The sequence below is a fragment of the Rana temporaria genome, chromosome 3, assembly GCF_905171775.1.
Source record: "Rana temporaria chromosome 3, aRanTem1.1, whole genome shotgun sequence".
NCBI lineage: Eukaryota > Metazoa > Chordata > Amphibia > Anura > Ranidae > Rana > Rana temporaria.
The window spans coordinates 87,647,582-87,668,176 of NC_053491.1; the positions used below are offsets into that span (position 1 = coordinate 87,647,582).

The window sequence follows — 20,595 nt, forward strand, 5'->3', positions numbered from 1 at the left end:
AATAAAATACAGGTCAAAGTCATAGTGCCTCAAATTGCTCTACAAAAGTTTCACAATCACACACTTTCAGATAGAATCATTACCAGAAATGAGCTAATAGTTGGAGACCAGAAACCAAGTATACATTTTGTTAATGCTAAACTGTACTGGTATTTGTTACAGTTTTCAGGATCAGGGGGAATGGATTGCATGGAGCAGGGCTCACAGCTGCTCTTGTATGAAGTTAAAATAAAACAGATGCTATTTTAGGTTCTGCCTCTTAAAGCAAGATCTACTGTTAATCAATATACAATTTTAAATGCATTTCCTTAAGCAAACTACACAAATATAAGCAATCTGTGGAACCCTTTCTAATTAAAATAATGCCTGCTATGGAATCTTCTTAGGACTTAAGATTCCTATGCGAGTCATTTGGCAACGTTTCTCCTATGTAAGCAATATGAGAGAGGCCAAGGATCAGGCTTCCTGTACACAAGTTCACAGAGCTTTAGAAAAATGCTTACTAGCTGCAATGTCATGGCCGCCGCTGCCTTTGTAAAACATCATATTTACATTGAATTCACTTAAGAATTTATGGAATGAGGACTGAAGACTGCACAGAGAAGGAGCACATCCAGTGTTCGGAGAGGACGTTTTGTTTTTTTATGGATGCTTGTTGTAGTACTTTAAGAGACTATGCAAGAGTAAGTATAAAGAAAAAGTCTTATGCCCTGTACACACGATCAGTTTGTCTGATGAAAACGGACCGATGGATTTTTTCATCAGATATCTGATGAACCTGACTTTTATCAGTCTTGCCTACACACCATCGGTTAAAAATCTGATCCGTGTCCAACGTTGTGACGTAAAACACTACGACGTGCTGAGAAAAATTAAGTTCAATGCTTCCGAGCATGCGTTGACTTGATTCTGAGCATGCGTGGATTTTTGACCTATGGACTTTCCCACAGATCGTTTTTTTAACCATAAGAAAAATTTAAAACAGGTTCTATTTTTTTTTCACCAATGGGAAAAAAAAACGATGGGGCCCACACACGATCGGTTCGACTGATGAAATGATCCATCGGTCTGTTTTCATCAGACAAACCGATCGTGTGTACAGGGCATTAGACTTTTCTAATATGCAAAATTCTCAGAGTGAATATACTGAAGTCACAACGTCTGCATAACAGAGAGGTGCTTTCAAAAGGAGGCCAGCAATGGCATCCTCTATTCATGTCTAAAGAAAGATTTACTATATATATATATATATATATATATATATATATATATATATATATATATATATATATATATATATATATATATATATATATATATATAAAACCCTTTGAATATTATAAAATCTTAAATACCCTTCCTTAATCACCACCTGCTGCTCTATCTATATCCAAAAAATATTCTCAACGAATTTGCTCATGTACAGTGCTAAATATACCATATAATATACAATAGTGCTTAATCAATAGCATTAAATTAAATACATAATTAATCAAACCATATATGCAAATCCCCCTTTCCCACAAAAATCCTCCCCACCCAACCTCCTTGGCACAAAGCCTTCATACCAAACCATCCCTCCCAGCAGAAATCCCCCTCCCAGTACAAAGAAGCCCCCCACCCCAATCAACTCCTCCCAGCAAAAATTGTCCTTCTCCCTTTAATCCCCCTCCCCAGTACAAAGCCCCCCCCTTCAACTCCTCCCAGCAGAAATTGTCCTGCTCCCTCAAATTCCTCTCCCCAGCACAAAGCCCCCTGCCCCCCCAATTCACTCTTCCCAGCAGAAATCTTCCTCCTCCCCCAAATCCCCATCCCTGCACAAATATATCCCCTCCGGAAAAAAATCAATCCTCATAGCATAAATCTGTTTCCTGGCAGCACCAATCTTTGTCCCCACACCCCCCTTCCAGGTCATTCTGACCCACCAGTACAATCTCCCCCTCCCTCACTGAACTTAAAGACCTAAGATACAGTGTGTAATACGAGATGTCCTTGTGTAGGGACAGCTTCCCTTGGCTCTTAAGTAAATTGTTGTTACAGGTGGTCCATGGGGGAGAGATGCCGGCTGTGGTAGTGGCAAGTCATTGTAGGGTTAAGGGCCAGGAGTAGCTGAAAAAACAGGCCAGCAAGTGTTCTGATTACCTGATTAAAGGAGAAAAAAAAAAAAAGAAACTGCACTATGAAATAGTACCACACTCGTAAACCTATGGTGTGGTCTACAGCTATAGATTGGAAGCAGCGACTCTCCTGTAAAACATACGTACAGTAAACAAACTTGGAAAATTATATAAAGACGCACTACCTAAAAGCATACATATATAAAACAAGCTCTAATAAACGCCACAAAGTGAAAATATTGTAAAGTGACCAAATGTATAATAAATAAAAAAAATTAAGAACACCTGTAATATTAAGTGAACAAATTATTATGGTAAAAGAATATCAATGCATGTGAACTGTTGTTCAAAGTGATAGAAACAGCGCTAGGAACAGGTGATAGCCTGTTCAAGATAAAACCCTGAATGAGTGATGGAGTGGAGGTGATCTTTTAAATGGTATTTATGCACCTAAGAGTAGAAACCATTTCAAGTTTAAAAATAAGAATTCGCACCAAAAAATGTGCTGCGGGTGCGATGTGATGATTTCCTCGCTGTGGTTTCACACAGCGAGGAAATCATCACATCGCACCCGCAGCACACGCGGATCCCTGTGGACACGAGCAGACCGGTGAAATCACTTTTTTGTGCACGGTTTATTTATTTTTTCTGTACGGGCATTAACTAGTGGAATTATTTCCACACTTAATTGGAGCTAATGTTGAAGTCTTTTTACACTATGATCTTTGTGTGCTTTTACTTTACATGTACCTCCATTTGAGCCATCCCACCCGTGCAGCATCTGTATGACTTGATGGTCTGTATACAAATCATTTATTGATTTGTAGTGGTAAGCTGATACCCTTTTTATTTGGGTGATTTAACCACATTCTTTGGTGCGAATTCTCATTTTTAAACTTGAAATGGTTTCTACTCTTAGGTGCATAAATACCATTTAAAAGATCACCTCCACTCCATCACTCATTCAGGGTTTTATCTTGAACAGGCTATCACCTGTTCCTAGCGCTGTTTCTATCACTTTGAACAACAGTTCACATGCATTGATATTCTTTTACCATTTTTTATTTATTTATTTATAGATGGATATTTATTTATTTATGTTAAAATAGCAGCTGTTTAGAATAACACCACCCACTTTATAGGTGTTGGTTCTATTGTTACTATACTGTATCTATAATTCATACACCACCAATATACTACCACTTTGGTTGAGGTATTTGTTTGCTACCTGGCGCCGGAAGTGCAGCAGTAGGCCTTTTCACTGCACCTTCTTTTCCATTTTCTCACGAACAAATTATTATATTGTGTCATAAATACTAGAACATGAACATGAATAAATAAATAAAGTGTCCAAAGAAAAAGTCCAAATGTAAAATTAATATTAGTAGCAATCCACCCCTGTAAGCTGCTTATGGTCTATCCATAGATACACGCCCTTCAAACTGGTGAGAAGTGACTGAAATCTCTTTCCTGTTAAAAAAAAAAAAGAAGTGACTGAAATCCACCACCAATGGAAAGATTCACTGCTTACCAGAACTCTGTGATCCCCGTGGCAGAAAATAAGAGACAGCATATAAATGGCTTAGCCCGTTATCAGGAGGCGTCTTGGACCTGCTTCACTGCTGGTCTGATCCCTCAATGAACATTTAAACCTGTATACAGGTGGCGCGGTATGAAAAATATGTAGAGGCTCCTATAGTGTAAAACTTCTGAATCTCAAAACCAGATGACAAAGTCTTTCACTATTCCATGTATCTTCAGCCAATGGAATCCTGGACTGAACTTGTATGAGATGCTCTGAAGTCATTCATACACACCAACTCACACAAGGTTTTAGATCTTCAGCTTTCCTAGAATCTCAGAAGGCTGGATGACGTCACCAGGACCTTGCCAGCTGTACACCTCCTACAGGGCTCTGCTGATTGCAAAGCCCAACTTGTCCACCTTGTCCCTAGATGCGATTCTTACTTTCTCCTCTGGGTGGGAAGGATTATCTAACTGGAGGCAGCCATGACAGGGAAACACTGGGAAATGCAGCAAACTACAACTCCCAGCAGCCTATGCAAGGGATACTGATTACCTGCATTTGGAAGACACAACAGCTGTAACCAAGAAGCACTTGTGGTTGGTAACTGCAAAAGTTCAGATTTTCTTTTTAAAAATAACAAACATGTTATACTTACCTGCTCTGTGTAATGGCATTGCACAGAGCAGCTCTGAACCTCCTACTCTGGGGTCCCCAAACCAACACTCTAGGCTCCTCCTCTTCTCTGTGTGCCACCATAGGATACTGCTTCATATGGGGGTGCACATGAGGTCTCACTCCTAAGCCAGATTGGGCACAGCGCTGGATCGAGTAAAAACGGTAAGCATGGGGAGAAGGGTGGGGAGAAGGGTGGGGGGGTGAAGGGGTAATAAAAAAATACTGGTATTTTTGTTATCTCAATGCAGGGAATGCATTAAGGTGAAACATGTCCTGGCTTTAGAACCACTGCATCTGAGCCCCACTAACAAACAGTTTAATTCATTTTTAATATTCAGAGCAAATTCTCCCATCCATGTCTCCATGCTTTATTTTGTTGAAAAATCATATTAAAAAACAACCCCCTAACATTTTATTTCCTATCAAGATATTCAATGCCCCCATATATATATATATTTTTTTTTGGTAACTTCAGTCAAGACTTTAATAGTACTGTTTGAGCTAGTCTATACAGCAGGTGTGTGAATCAGCTTCTCCACAGCAAAAGCTTTGGAGGCCGTAACCAGGAACTGCTGGACTGGAGGATTGTGGGTATGGTCTACAATATGAACTTTAGACATTGGATGCTGAATTGCTGCACTTTCCCAACCATAATGTACTGTTTTAGCTATAGAGTGCTCTTCAGATCTCAAGCTATGGCACAGCCACTGGTGCAACCCAGTCTCTAGAACAGGGGTCTCAAACTCAAATTACCTGAGGGCCACAAGACAAGTTTTCATATGCCATGGGGGGCCGCATGCAAACTTTCAAACTTCAAAAACAACAGTACTGGTGTCAGCGAACACATTATTAACCCCCAGCACTGGTGTCAGCGAGCGCATTATTACCACCAGCACTGGTGTAAGTCAGGGTTTGACAAATTTGCTTGGAATCTAGGAGCCAGCTAAAAAAGTTAGGAGCCAGAAAACGCGCTCTGTCCCGACGAGCTTGCGTGCAGAAGCGAACACATACGTGAGAAGCGCCCGCATATGTAAACGGTGTTCAAACCACACATGTGAGGTATCGCCGCGATTGGTAGAGTGAGAGCAATAATTCTAGCTCCTCTGTAACTTAAAACATGCAACCTGTAGATTTTTTTAAACGTCGCCTATGAAGATTTTAAAGGGTAAAAAAGTTTGTCGGCATTCCACAAGCGGACACAATTTTGAAGCGTGACATGTTGGGTATGAATTTACTCGGCGTAACATTATCTTTCATAATATAAAAAAAAATGGGGATAACTTTACTGTTGTCTTATTTTTTAATTAAAAAAAGTGTAATTTTTTCCCAAAAAAGTGCGCTTGTAAGACCGCTGCGCAAATACGGCGTAACAGAAAGTATTGCAACGATCGCTATTTTATTCTCTAGGTTGTTAGGATAAAAAATATATATAATGTTTGGGGGTTCTAATTAGAGGGAAGAATATGGCAGTGAAAATAGTGTAAAATTACATTAGAATTGCTGTTTAACTTGTAATGCTTAACTTGTAATACCAACGGCCACCACCAGATGGCGCCACCTCACATCTGGTGGTAATAACTTGTAATACCAATGGCCACCACCAGATGGCGCCAGCTCACATCTGGTGGTAATAACTTGTAATACCAACGGCTCACCACCAGATGGCGCCAGCTCCCCTCACTTCCACCCTGCCTGCGGGCCATTTATAACTGGTCCGCGGGCCGCAAATGGCCCGCGGGCCGGTACTTTGAGACCACTGCTCTAGAAGCCTTCTTACAGATTACGTTTTCAGACAATACAAAACTAGCATGGAACATGATCTTTGGGAACTGTACTCAGCATTGTGGGGCTTTTTAGGCCTTTGTGTACTGTGTTAGCCGCAAAGTTCTTCCCAAGCCTAAAGCTGTGTCACAGCCTCTGGTGTGACCCAGTCTCTGCAGATTCCCATAGTGAGTATGGCTAGTTGTGTTCAAGCACTGAGAGCTACCTCACAGTTGGCAATATTTTAACATTTCCAACACTGGCATCTTACAGCAGTGACAGTTAAGGCTAAGAAAACAGCACATACGCCATCCATTAGGCAGGATGCATGCTCCTTTTCCCACCATTCAGCCTCAAGGAAGCACCTTTCTACTGCTGTTTCCATGTCTGAAGTACTTTGTGAATCAACCAGCCTCTGGACGCTTTCCACTGTCCACCTACAGTGACTTGACCACCTCCATCTGTCTGCTACTCTCTTCAGCATGCTCAGGTTGGCAAGTACACAAGGCCTTGCCTCCCTTTGGGACAAGTTGTTTTCTGCTACATGGTGCAACATATTTTTTAAAAGAACAGTCCCCCTGCATAGGGTGACCTCAGCCCATACTCCTCCATTTCTTTCAGGTGCAATTTCACGGTTTTCCCAGAAGAGAATCAACACCTGTAACCTAGATCCTGGGACTCATATTACTATATTCTCTTGCTTGTTTGTGTCTTATTCGCTCCACAGGGAGAGGCTGAGACCCCCCATGTGTCCACAAAATTCCCAATAACCACTACAGATTTGTTTATTAGACATGTGCATTCGTTTTCGTCCGAATGCATTTTCGTTCGAATTTCAGCTATTTTCGTTATCGTTTTAACAAACGAAAACAAACGCACAGAATACGAAAACCGAAAGATCCGACATAAAAAAATGCTTTATTTTCGTTGGTCGAATGTGCCTAACCTTAACTCTATTAGTCCAAGATTATTCTACATAGAGAGAAAAGATTTGACATAGAGAGAAAAGATTCGACAGAGAGAAAAGATTTGACATAGAGAGAAAAGATCACTGCTGGAATTGGATGGGGGAAGTAAAATAAAATTAATGATGATGAGGAATGTTATTGGCTGATTGTAACCAAAGAGGAGGAGCAGTAAAATAGCTAGAACTAACTTGACAATTCAACATGGACGAAGATTCAACAAAGCATCGAAAAACATACAAATGTCAAATCTGTCATTGAAGGCTTATGGAGTCTGTTGATAGTTCTAAGAAGATTTGACAGAGCAGCTAAACTGTACGACGCTGCAATCATACATTTCCGGTCAAATGCTTGGCCCATAGGCTATAGAAAAATTCTAATGTTGGTTGACAAGTAATAATAATTAATAAATATAATTATTACTAGTCATACAACAACATTAGAATTCTACTATAGCTTGTAGGTGGAACTTTCGACCGGAAAAGTATGATTGCAGCGTCGTACAGTTTCGCTGCTCCATTGAATCTTCTTTGAACATTCGACAGACACCATAAGCCTTCAATGACAGATTCAACCTTAATTTGTTCGGATTTTCGGACGAATGCAATTTCCAACGAAAGACGAAATAAATATAAACGAATTTCAGTAGTAACTAAATTAATTCATTTTTCGGACGAAAACGAAATTCCGAAACGAAATTTTTCAATGTGCACATGTCTATTGTTTATGCACAACTAATAGAGCGATCAAAGGTTCTAAGCATGCTCTAGTGCTCGACAAAACAGAATATAGTTCTGCCCCTACTGGACCTCCACCTCTCCTGCCCCTATTTCCATCTCTGATTCAGATTCAAAAGAGACATGTCCGCTAACATCCGACCCTATCCGATCCGCTAAAAACAGACATATAGGGGGCACGTCCCCATCTGTCCATGCGGATCGGATCGGGTAAGATCTGATGAAAACGGACATGCTGTCTTTTTTTATCAGATCGCTCCATAGGAGACAGCGGTGCCCGACAAGCCCCTCCCCGCTCACTGAGCAGAGAGGAGCTTGTCATCCGCCGGCTCAGCAGAGATATGCGGACTGATCTCCCGCTGAGCTGTAGCAACGGAGTCCGCCTCGTGTGAATGAGGCCTAAAGGTCTTCCCAATACATTCCATATGCAAAATTTTCCTCTATGAGGACTGGAAACAACCTTTGGAATCATGGCTCCCAGTCCTTACTGACAATGCGAAGGAGCTTTTTCCCTTTGAAAGGGAATTGATTAAGGGCCTCTGCCCACTGTGGACTCACCAGTCACCTTAACTTGTTGCCGACCAGCCGCCGTCGTTTTACGGCAACAGGTCGGCTCCCCTTCGAAAGAGCACGTAATATAACGGCGGCTCTCGCGCAGGCCACTAGAGGCGTGCTCGCCCCCGTGCGCGTGCCCGGCCGGCGCGATCGCCGCCGGGCACACGCGATTGCTCGTTACAGAGCGGGGACCGGGAGCTGTTTGTGTAAACACACAGCTCCTGGTGCTGTCAGGGAGATAAATGATGATCTTCATACAATGTATGAACAGAAGATCAGTAATTTCCCCTAGTTAGGCCACCCCCCTACAGTTAGAACACACCCAGGGAACATACTTAACCCCTTCCCCGCCCCCTAGTGTTAACCCCTTCACTGCCAGTGGCATTTTTATAGTTATCCAATGCATTTTTATAGCACTGATCGCTATAAAAATGCCAATGGTCCCAAAAATGTGTCAAAAGTGTCCGAAGTGTCTGCCATAATGTTGCAGTACCGAAAAAAAAATCACTGATCGCCGCCATTACTAGTAAAAAAAAATAATAATAATAAAAATGCCATAAAAATACCCCCTATTTTGTAAACGCTATAACTTTTGCGCAAACCAATCAATAAACGCTTGTTGCAATTTTTTTTTACGAAAAATATGTAGAAGAATACGTATCGGCCTAAACTTAGGAAAACATTTTTTTAAAATATATGTTTTGGGGGATATTATAGCAAAAAATAAAAAATATTTTTTTTCAAAATTGTCGCTCTATTTTTGTTTATAGCGCAAAAACTCAAAACCACAGAGGTGATTAAATACCACCAAAAGAAAGCTCTATTGGTGGGGAAAAAAGGACGCCAACTTTGTTTTGGAGCCACGTCGCACGACCGCGCAATTGTCAGTTAAAGCGACGCAGTGCCGAATCGCAAAAAGTGCTCTGGTCTTTGACCAGCAATATGGTCTGGGGGTTAAGTGTTTATAAAGCATGCAGGTTGATGATGCTCTTACTTTTATGTTTTTCATTCTGACAGACAGTTGGACTCTACATCTGTACAGCTGTTAGTTTGAGATAACTGGTGTTAATCGTTAGCTCCTGTTGGCAGTGACTCAGATTTGTAAATCCATGTCACTGTATATCCAATCTCTTAAAGATCTCAAATCCAAACCCTTGAATCTAACTTTGCAACTTGCATGGGCATAATGACTGTTTATATGCATGGAGTGCTTACAAATATTTGATTACTTTCCCTTTGAGAGACGGCATTAATTTGGTTCTAGCCACAAATGTATTTTATGATGCCTCTGGCACAGGAAATCCTTGAAAAGGGCGGAAGTCTGCTACTACACCATTTACCTCACACTCATACTGTACTGGATTTGGGCCAGGATGGGAATAATCAATTTACCCTTTCCTGGGACTCTTCTTATAGAAGTATTGCCTACTTTTTATGTCTGATTCTGCAGAATAGACAATCTATCAAGTTGTTGGGAGCTCGCTCAGTTGATCTGTGTTTTAATCCAACCTCTGCTAGACTTCATGTGTAGACTGCAAGATCTTTTGCCCTAGAGAAACTTGGTATCCCCCAGTACCTTACTGAGTGACCCACTTCCTATGCTGGACAGTGGTGAGTGTGTTGTTGGTGTCCATACTGCATTCTACATGGAGTCATAGGAGTATGCAATTGCTAAACCAGCCATATTGTAATTGAATGCTATTAAAAATGTATTTCTGAAACATGCTTCAAAGAAAGAAGCAAAAATGGATAGGAATCTGCAACAAAGTTTGTTAAAATTCATTGTTCACCCAGAAGGGTTTACATAGGAAGTCTAGGCCCAAAGGCTAAGAGTCTGGGCCTCTACTAGAACAACCAAGGTAATGCAGTAGGTACAGCAGTGTAAAATTAGCCAGCAGCAGGACAGGTTTAATCAATGATAATCTGTCAAAATGTACTAGAGACAGAATACAGAGAGGTATTTTTGCTGCAAATAAAAAATACCGCAGAGGATACAGTAGTGTAAATTTGGCCAGCAGTAGAACAGTTCGGGTGTCAAGGATAACAGAGCTAACTGGCATATGTTTAACTTTTAACTATGGGGAAAGGGGGTGCTGTGCATATGAGTAATATAGTGTGAGGTAGTTTAGGTGTACACTGTTCTTGCACTTTGTTTCTTTCAAACAATGCAAGGGCATGCTGCAAAGAAAATGTAGCTCCAAGAAGGAATGGTCAGTAACAAGAGAATGCTCCAAACAATCCCCATCAACATAAAAAAAAATGAAGAAAAAAAAAGCACAGACAACAAATACAAACTGACAAAAGTAGTTTAACCCAACATGAAGGCCCAATCAACATAGAATAAAAACCCCAAATACCCTCAAAAGAAATTAAATCCATAATATATTTCCCCCCAGAAATTAAAATGAAATCTGTAAATAAATTTGCAAAGATTAAGAATCTCAAACCCCCAGGATTCACCTGGAACCCTTGGTGCATGGATTTACTAAAACTGGAGAGTACAACATCTGGGGCAACTCTGCATACCAACCAATCAGCTTCTGTTTTTTGTTTTTTTGCCAAAACTTAATTGAACAAACTGTAGTTAGAAGCTGATTGGCTACCATGCATCGCTCCACCAGATGTTGCACTCTACAATTTTAGTAAATAAACTCCATAGGCATACATAGAGGTGCTCATAACAGCTTGTGTTTACTTCAACTGCCCTATTTGATATTGGTTAGCAAGGGGTTTTAAGGTAGATATCATAGTTATTTTATTAATACCTACTTTGTTAGTAGTTAGCCAGAATTTGGGATGCTTTCTGATTGCTATATAAAAAGTTTTCTAACCTCTAACCAAACCTCAAATAAATTTTTGTGATTTTCATATTTTTCATGCGCAACAAAGGATATTTTTTCTTGCTTTTCAGGAGGCTGAAAGATGAATTCTGAGTCAGAAAATTCACTTATTGCTACTAAGCCAGCACTGAGTGAATCTCAAGCTATTACCTTGGTGGAGAACATATATGGTCTACAAGTAATTAAAGTGAAGCCGCTGCCAAGTTATGATGACCAAAATTTTTATATCCAAACCACAAGTGATGTAACAGATACTGGAAATGAATTTATCTTGAAGATTATAAATGGTGAAAGTAGTAAAATCCCGGAACTCGTTGAAGCACAAACCTATGTCATGAAATTCTTGCATGACGAAGGTCTTCCTACCCAATATCCTATATTCACAAAAAGCGGCCATGTTATGTCCTTAGAAGCTATAGGTAAGACTGGTACAAATGTTATTTCAAACATCAGTCATCAAAATATATGAATATCATATAAATTCTAGGAATCATACACCTGCAAACTAATTTTATATGTTAAAAAAAATAACATTTTATAGTTAGAGTACTAGTTGATTTTACAGCAATTAGATGATTTATCTTATTTAACCCTCCTCTTGTGTTAGGGTCAGAACCGACCCGTTTTCAGGTTTTGAATGTCTATAAGTATCACATAAATTTGTTTATTGCATCAAGATTTTTTTACTTTGTCAGGAACCTTTATTTAAACAATGTAATAGAAAAAGAATCCTTTTCACTAAATGATAAAATACCATGGTGAAAATTAAGACGTTTATGGTGTTCGGGTCAATTCTGACCCAGTTATAATATAGGATTATAGGACACTAATAAGTGCCAAAACTGAAATCATAAACACTCTCTCTCTGCTTAGTAACACTGACAGCCAATCACCTACAACCCTGTGAGCTGTAGTTAGGGAGGGGCCTATCTCTTTGCCTGCTTGTCTGCTTCTCTAAATAAAGTAAAGAAACATATGACCAATTTATAATATTCTATTGAGGTTTATTTTACCATTTTTTTAATTTGAAAATGAGAGGTATGCTATCAAAAGAAAGGTCTAAGGGGTCACACCAAAAATATTAAAACCAATCTTTTCAAGGATAAAGAAGCCTAACAAGGTAACCAAGAGGTAAGAAACAAATTGGATGATAAATAATTGTTCAGAGGGTATTTTATGGCTGATTTAAGACACGGGTCAAAACCGACCCGTTAACATCATGGATAGTAACAGAAAGCTAACATAAGAGGAGGGTTAAAAGGCTTGAACAGCTCTGGTTCCTGCTTATATATAAACCATTATACATCCTGTTAGTATTGGCTCCCCCTCCTTGGTTGTTAGACCCCATAACAGTTATATCTGCTCTGGTTGTAGTTATTGACTTATTCAGCTCACCCACTAGAAAACAATGACTAACCATTACATAAACTAAGGTTATTCAATAAACATTGCAAGAAAGAGAGTAAGATAACTCATAGTAACTAATAAGAATTTATTTTCCTGAAGCTACACCTCTACAAGGTGTGTTTTGAAAAAGTATGTTTGCTGTTGTCCTGCATTTTGCTGTTAACCGGAAAGGAGAGTTTGGGGGTTTGGGAGCCCGCTGGGTTGAATGATCAAAAAAAAACGGAGTGGATGTACCCAGCTTTACGTGATTTGACATGCAAACACATGTTCGCCTCTTGGAAAGTTTGCGAGTTGAACGTTCGTATGTAGGGGACTTACTGTAGTATATTATTCACATTCACGCAGTTAATGCTTACATGCACTGTTTATTGCTGACTATTCTGCTTCCTAAATTAATCAAAGTCTAGTGGTATAGAACTCTATTCTAAGTTACCTTGGCATAGTGATTATACTGGGATTGTGTCTGAGCCGACATTCTGTGTGTTCATTTATACTCAAACCACCATTTACTCTAACAGACTCTAATACACTGAGCTCATTTATCAGTAAACGGGTTTGTGTCTATTTCCTGGTGCAAATTCACAGCTAATATAAAAGTTATCTATACTTGTGTTCTTACAGTATAAGCACTTGCAGTAACTTTCATTCAACCAGGTGTGTCAAGTTGTTCTTGTTTTTGAAGCACAGAACAGGAGAACTCACATTACCAAGTGGCTCCGGGGTGGGGGCTGTGGGGATAGCACTACATTTATTTTCTAGATTTTTTATGTTTGTCTGAGTTTAGAAAAAATAACAAAATGTACCTAATTCTTCCCCCCAGACTATGGAGATGTAGTACGGAATCATGCGGTGAGACTTCTGACATACCTTCCTGGAACGCTAGCAGCTCAAATTACAGCAACTCCACAAATATTATATGACATCGGCAAAATGGCGGCCACTCTTGATGAGAAATTAGCAAAGGTGTATTATTCTATTAAAAATACTTATTCCTTTGCTTTGTCTATTTTCACTCAGTTAAAAAGGTTTTCATTTATCAAAATTTAAAAGGAAGATTTGTGTGTTACCCACAACACCAAAATTCTTCCTGATTAATAAACCCGTACAGTAAAAGTGACTGCTGCAATCAGACAGGCATGTGTTACTTTGTTGTGTGGCTGGGTCTATGCCATTTTGTACTTAGACCAGAGGAACCTTCTTACCCCAGAGGAACCCTTAAAATAACTTCAGGTCTCAGGGAACTGCACTGCACATATGCAAGCAGCACTATGCTTTGTGAATGGTTCTGCAGTCACCTGGGACCTGTGATTTGTCCCAGGAGGTTGTGGGCAGGAAGGTAGAGGGGAGAACCGCTGGGATCACCTCAACGATTCCAGCGGACATGAGATCCGGTACTTCCTAGAAATACTGTAGGTACTCTCCACCCCCCCCCCCCAAAAATCCCAAAATGGGAAAAAGGAAGGGGTGGGGGGGGTCAGCAGTACTTCCCTTTTAAAGGTAAAGTTGCACTTTAAAGAACCCCTTGCAATCTCTAGAGGAACCCAACATTTCCAGAGATTCCTGGAGAATACTTGACAAATCTGTATTGTACACTACCCTAAATGGAGAAATAAGTTGTAGAAGCTGTAATGTGATTGCTTACATTATAACATAATATAGTTGCATTGATCACAGAAGCTGTTTGGCAATGACTGGGTTCTAATCAGAGCACATCTGTTCTATGCTTGTGTTAGAATTGCTGTGACACAAAGGGGTTGATTTACTAAAGGTAAATAGACTGTGCACTTTGCAAAGTGCAGTTACACTCTGCAAGTGCAGTTTCTCCAGAAATTGGTAATGAGGTAAAGTTTCACTTTGCAAAGACTACCCAATCACATGCAATGAAAAAAAAATGCACAGGATTGCATAATAAAAGTCAGTGTAGCTTTTGCTCATTTACTAAGCTCTGGAGCAACTGCCCCAGAGTAGAGTCCTATGAGGCAATCATACCCGAGTTAGGTGAAAAATCTATTAAAGTCCTTCGTAAGGCAAGGGTTCATAACTGGCAGTAATCCACATGCGGTAGCAATTAGTCAACATACAGAGTCTTGTTAGGGAAGTCCATATAGATCCACAGGTTTTATATCCCACTGGGAACCCTGACCTTGGGTGGTGGCTGAAGGGGTCTGCAAGCAGGGGGCTTAGAGAACAAGTGGCATGGAACATGTTGGATTAGCTAAGATGATGATCTGACTTGGATGCGACTTACATCCAAATCAATGGCCTGAAATCGTGCCCAAGTCAGAACAAAGAAGTGCAGGAACCTTATTCAAAGTCAGATTGACTTCTGTCAGACCAGTTAAGATGGCTCTCATAGGGAACCATTGATTTATACACGTCATGCAACATGTGCTCCCAAAATCGGAGCGAATGTCGCACCAGTGTGAACCAAGCCCAAAAAAGGCTTCTGCATAGGGAGAAGATAGGAAACGCAGCACACCAGAGATTCTAGACAACTGAGGGCCAGATTCTCAGTGGAGATACGACGGCGTATCTCCAGATACGCCATCGTATCTCTGCGTTGCGCCGTCGTATCTATGCGCCTGATTCTTAGAATCAGTTACGCATAGATATCTGTTAGATCCGACAGGCGTAAGTCTCTTACGCCGTCGGATCGTAACTGTATATTTACGCTGGCCGCTAGGTGGCGCTTCCGTCGAATTCCGCGTCAAATATGCAAATTAGCTAGATACGCGAATTCCCGAACATACGCCCGGCCGACGCAGTAAAGTTACGCCGTTTGCGTTAAGCTTTTCCCGGCGTATAGTTACCCCTGCTATATGGTGGCATAACTGCGGCGTACCAATGTTAAGTATGGCCGTCGTTCCCGCGTCGAAATTTGAAAAAGTTACGTCGTTTGCGTAAGTCGTTCGTGAATGGGGCTGGACGTCATTTACGCTCACGTCAAAACCAATGCGGCGTACTTTGGAGCAATGCACACAGGGAAATTCCACGGACGGCGCATGCGAAAAACGTCTATCACGTCGGGTCACAGTACATTTACATAAAACACGCCCCCCTGATCCAAATTTGAATTAGGCGGGCTTACGCCGGACGATTTACGATACGCCGCCGCAACTTACGGAGCAAGTGCTTTGAGAATACAGCACTTGCCGGTCTATGTTGCGGAGGCGTAACGTAAATCGGATACGTTACGCCGCGGCAAAGATACGCGGTTCTATGTGAATCTAGCCCTGAGAGTGTAATTTTAAGCAACCAAAGTGCAGAATTTTAGGATCTGGCAGTGGCTCGCTGTGTCGAGGTTATGCAGCCATATCTTTAGGAAGGGTATGTACATTGTCACAAAACTTCTAACATGAATGCAGTTCGAATTTGAGTTTCAATCTGTTGGCTGGGTTACCATACCATGTATGTCATTTTTAGTATTCCAAATAGTAATGAAATAAAAAAGTTAAAAACATTTCAGGTTTACATCCACTTTAAGTACTACAGCAGGGATATGCAATTAGAGGACCTCCAGCTGTTGCAGAACTACAAGTCCCATGAGGCATAGCAAGACTGACAGCCACAAGCATGACACCCAGAGGCAGAGGCATGATGGAACAGCTGGAGGTCCGCTAATTGCATGTCCCTGTACTACAGGAAAAGCATGTGTTATTTTTTTTGCCTGGTACAATGTATAGAATATGATTTCAGATCATCTATGCCCAGTTTTGCCACAAATCCAGCTCTTTTTTCAGTGAGATAAAACAGACAAACGGAGAAACCCTGTCTGTTGTCCCCCCCCTGCTGTGAATGACAGGTGATTTACATATCATGCACAAGCCTGAGACATGCATTATTTTTTAATTCCCACTCCCTTCTTCTGCAGCTCTCCCAGGATTGGCTGCTCCCCACTTCAGCATGATTGGCCATGCTAAAGTCATGTGGTTACCTTTCTGGGTTTTGACTGGATGTTAGTGATCATAGCAGAATTTAGTGTAAGAAATATACAGAAGAAAATGCATGTTGACAAGGTGAGTGTAGAGGAGGAATGGGAGTCTACTGACATCACGATTCCACCCACCTAGCTCCGGACAACAGACCCACCCACAGAATCTGCATTTTTTCAGGTCTCATAAAGGAGGGGAGACATTTGACAGGTAAGGATACATACATACATACATACATACATACATACAGGAGGCATATATATTCTTATAGATCAGCACTATGGCAGTAGTTTAGAAAGGATGAGAGTGGGTTTACATCCACTTTAAAGCAATTTTGTACTCATTTCAGAAATTTCAGCATCCGTATAAAGAATATTTTAACCGTGGAGAGTACCTGTGGAACTTGTCAAACACCCCATTGCTGAGGAAGTATCTGCATGCAGTTACAGAAGAAAGTTTGCGTAAAAGAATTGATGGAGTCATCAACCAATATGAGACATCTGTGCAGCCAAATCTAAAAATGTTTCGCAAATGTAAGTGAATTGGTCTTTCCTGGCAACTGTTATACAGTATATACTCTGATGAGAGTACGATAGGATGCTCTAAAATTTGCTGCTACTGACTATGATGTTCTTTAAACTGCAAGATCATATAGACATCAGGGGTTGATTTACTAATGGCAAATAGGCTGTTTGCTTTCCATGGGAACCATCACTTACCTTAGCTAAAATGTAATGCTGTATCTAAGCACCATATACTGAAAACGCTATTTAATTCCTTTTTTTTTATATAAGGAAATGTGCCCATCCACCCATGTCCCCATTCTTTATCTTGTTGAGAAATGACTTTGAAAAAAACACTCCCTAGCATTTCTAGCCACAGCCATCTTGAGTAAGGGCATACGATGTAGTGTTTAATTCCTGGAATACATCTGCCCTTAATGCAGGCATGCAGACATAAGGTTGTGCTTAGCCAAGTAAGCTAAAACAAGTGAATACAGGTAATTCTCAAAAAATTAGCATATTGTGATAAAGTTCATTATTTTCTGTAATGTACTGATAAACATTAGACTTTCATATATTTTAGATTCATTACACACAACTGAAGTAGTTCAAGCCTTTTATTGTTTTAATATTGATGATTTTGGCATACAGCTCATGAAAACCCAAAATTCCTATCTCAAAAAATTAGCATATTTCATCCGACCAATAAAAGAAAAGTGTTTTTAATAAAAAAAAAAGTCAACCTTCAAATAATTATGTTCAGTTATGCACTCAATACTTGGTCGGGAATCCTTTTGCAGAAATGACTGCTTCAATGCGGCGTGGCGTGGAGGCAATCAGCCTGTGGCACTGCTGAGGTGTTATGGAGGCCCAGGATGCTTCGGTAGCAGCCTTAAGCTCATCCAGAGTGTTGGGTCTTGCGTCTCTCAACTTTCTCTTCCCAATATCCCACAGATTCTCTATGGGGTTCAGGTCAGGAGAGTTGGCAGGCCAATTGAGCACAGTAATACCATGGTCAGTAAACCATTTACCAGTGGTTTTGGCACTGTGAGCAGGTGCCAGGTCATGCTGAAAAATGAAATCTTCATCTCCATAAAGCTTTTTTTTTTTTATAAATTCTTTATTTTATCTTAATTTTCCTTTTTTTTCCAAATTAAATAGTAAATACTATATTGATACATTTCCAAACAAATAAACAGATAATCCATTTCTGAATTCCATACATTGGTACACATAATATAACCAACCTCTTCACTGCTTCGGAATTTCTAAGTTGTACTGTACACTTAACCATTTCCTATACAAAAAAAAACAATCCCTCCCTTCCCCCCCCACCTCTCGAGGAGGAGAGAAAAATAAAAAAAAAAATAAAAAAAAAAAAAAAAAAAAAGGACCCCTCCCTGGGCCACTCCCGCGTCCACGTCCCCCTCCCCCCATACTTCTCATAATTCCCCTTCTCTGTAATTTACATATGGACTCCATATCCGTCTATATTTTTCCTCTTGTTTTCTAATGCCCATGGTAAGCTTTTCCATTTGTTGAATTTTCGAGATCCTATTTAACCATTGCTGTTTATTTGGGGTGGTAGTACTTTTCCACAAGATTGGAATGCAGGCCCTTGCTGCAACCAGTAGATGTCTGCTTTTCAGCAGATGGAAGCATGAAGTGCTCCAAAATCTCCTGATAGCTAGCTGCATTCACCCTGCCATTGATAAAACACAGTGGACCAACACCAGCAGCTGACATGGCACCCCAGACCATCACTGACTGTGAGTACTTGACACTGGACTTCAGGCATTTTGGCATTTCCCTCTCCCCAGTCTTCCTCCAGACTCTGGCACCTTGATTACCGAATGACATGCAAAATTTGCTTTCATCCGAAAAAAGTACTTTGGACCACTGAGCAACAGTCCAGTGTTGCTTCTCTGTAGCCCAGGTCAGGCGCTTCTGCCGCTGTTTCTGGTTCAAAAGTGGCTTGACCTGGGGAATGCGGCACCTGTAGTCCATTTCCTGCACACGCCTGTACACGGTGGCTCTGGATGTTTCTACTCCAGACTCAATCCACTGCTTCCGCAGGTCCCCCAAGGTCTGGAATCGGTCCTTCTCCACAATCTTCCTCAGGGTCTGGTCACCTCTTCTATTGTGCAGCGTTTTCTGCCACATTTTTTCCTTCCCACAGACTTCCCACTGAGGTGCCTTGATACAGCACTCTGGGAACAGCCTATTCGTTCAGAATTTTCTTTCTGTGTCTTACCCTCTTGCTTGAGGGTGTCAATGATGGCCTTCTGGACAGCAGTCAGGTCGGTAGTCTTACCCATGATTGCGGTTTGGAGTAATGAACCAGGCTGGGAGTTTTTAAAAGCCTCAGGAATCTTTTGCAGGTGTTTAGAGTTAATTAGTTGATTCAGATGATTAGGTTAAGAGCTCGTTTAGAGAACCTTTTTATGATATGCTAATTTTTTGAGATAGGAATTTGGGGTTTTCATGAGCTGTATGCCAAAATCATCAATATTAAAACAATAAAAGGCTTGAACTACTTCAGTTGTGTGTAATGAATCTAAAATATATGAAAGTCTAAGGCCGGGTACACACGGGCAAACATGTACGATGAAACCGGTCCGTCGGACCGTTTTCACCGTACATGTCTGCCCGGGGACTTCTGTACGATGGCTGTACTAACCATCGTACAGAAGTCCGCGCGTAAACAATACGCGGGGCGTGTCCGCGCCGATGACGCGGCAACGTGGGCGGGCCTGCCTTTTAAATGCTTCCACGCATGCGTCGAAGTCATTCGACACATGCGAGGGATGGCGGGCGCTCGGACATGTACGGTAGGTCTGTACAGACGACCGAACATGTCCGAGCGGGCAGGATTCCAGCGGACGGTTTTAAAACAAGTCCAGAAATATTTGTCCGCTGGGAAAAGGCCCGGCGGGCAAATGTTTGCTGGAATTCTGCCCGCTCGCGCCTACACACGACCGAACATGTATGCTGAAACTGGTCCGCGGACCAGTTTCAGCATACATGTTTGGTCGTGTGTACGGGGCCTAATGTTTATCAGTACATTACAGAAAATAATGAACTTTATCACAATATGTAAATTTTTTGAGAATGACCTGTATAATATGCCGTCCTATATATTTACTAATGCTAGCATTATAACAATTAAAAATAGTTAAAGGGTTAGTTCCCCCTTACCAAATTGCCTAGCAGATAAGGGGCATCTGTAGATAAAAATAAATTGTTCGGCTCCGACTAAAGTTGCTTTAGGTGTAGGCTATTTACATACCTCCTGAAGCCTGACTGGAATACTCCCAGGCGTTGCTAGGGTGTTGCCAAGTGAGAACTAGCCATCTGGTTAGAAATAGTATACGTGCCCCTTTACCTTCTCAAACCCCCACTGCGCACAGGAAAAAATATTAATTATATATCTATCTATCTATATATATATATAATATATAGACACTCAGGGCCAGATCCACAAAAACGGCCGTATATTTAGGCGGGCGTAGCGCATCTCATATGCGATACGCCGCCGTAAATCAGAGTGGCTCCTAGGGTATCCACAAAGAACT

General features: G+C 40.9%; 2 protein-coding genes across 4 annotated transcripts in view; one reads left to right on the forward strand and one right to left on the reverse strand.

Moving 5' to 3' along the window:
- LOC120931441 (very long-chain acyl-CoA synthetase-like) overlaps positions 1 to 20,595 on the reverse strand; it is a 219,975-nt gene that overhangs the window by 57,575 nt on the left and 141,805 nt on the right. The gene's annotated exons all lie outside the window — the stretch shown is intronic.
- HYKK (hydroxylysine kinase) overlaps positions 1 to 20,595 on the forward strand; it is a 28,725-nt gene that overhangs the window by 900 nt on the left and 7,230 nt on the right. Inside the window, exons 2-4 of the mRNA XM_040342880.1 lie at positions 11,250 to 11,597; positions 13,406 to 13,548; positions 16,867 to 17,050. Coding sequence (XP_040198814.1) covers positions 11,261 to 11,597; positions 13,406 to 13,548; positions 16,867 to 17,050 — 664 coding nt within the window. The 5' untranslated portion in view covers positions 11,250 to 11,260. The remainder of the gene's footprint in view (positions 1 to 11,249; positions 11,598 to 13,405; positions 13,549 to 16,866; positions 17,051 to 20,595) is intronic.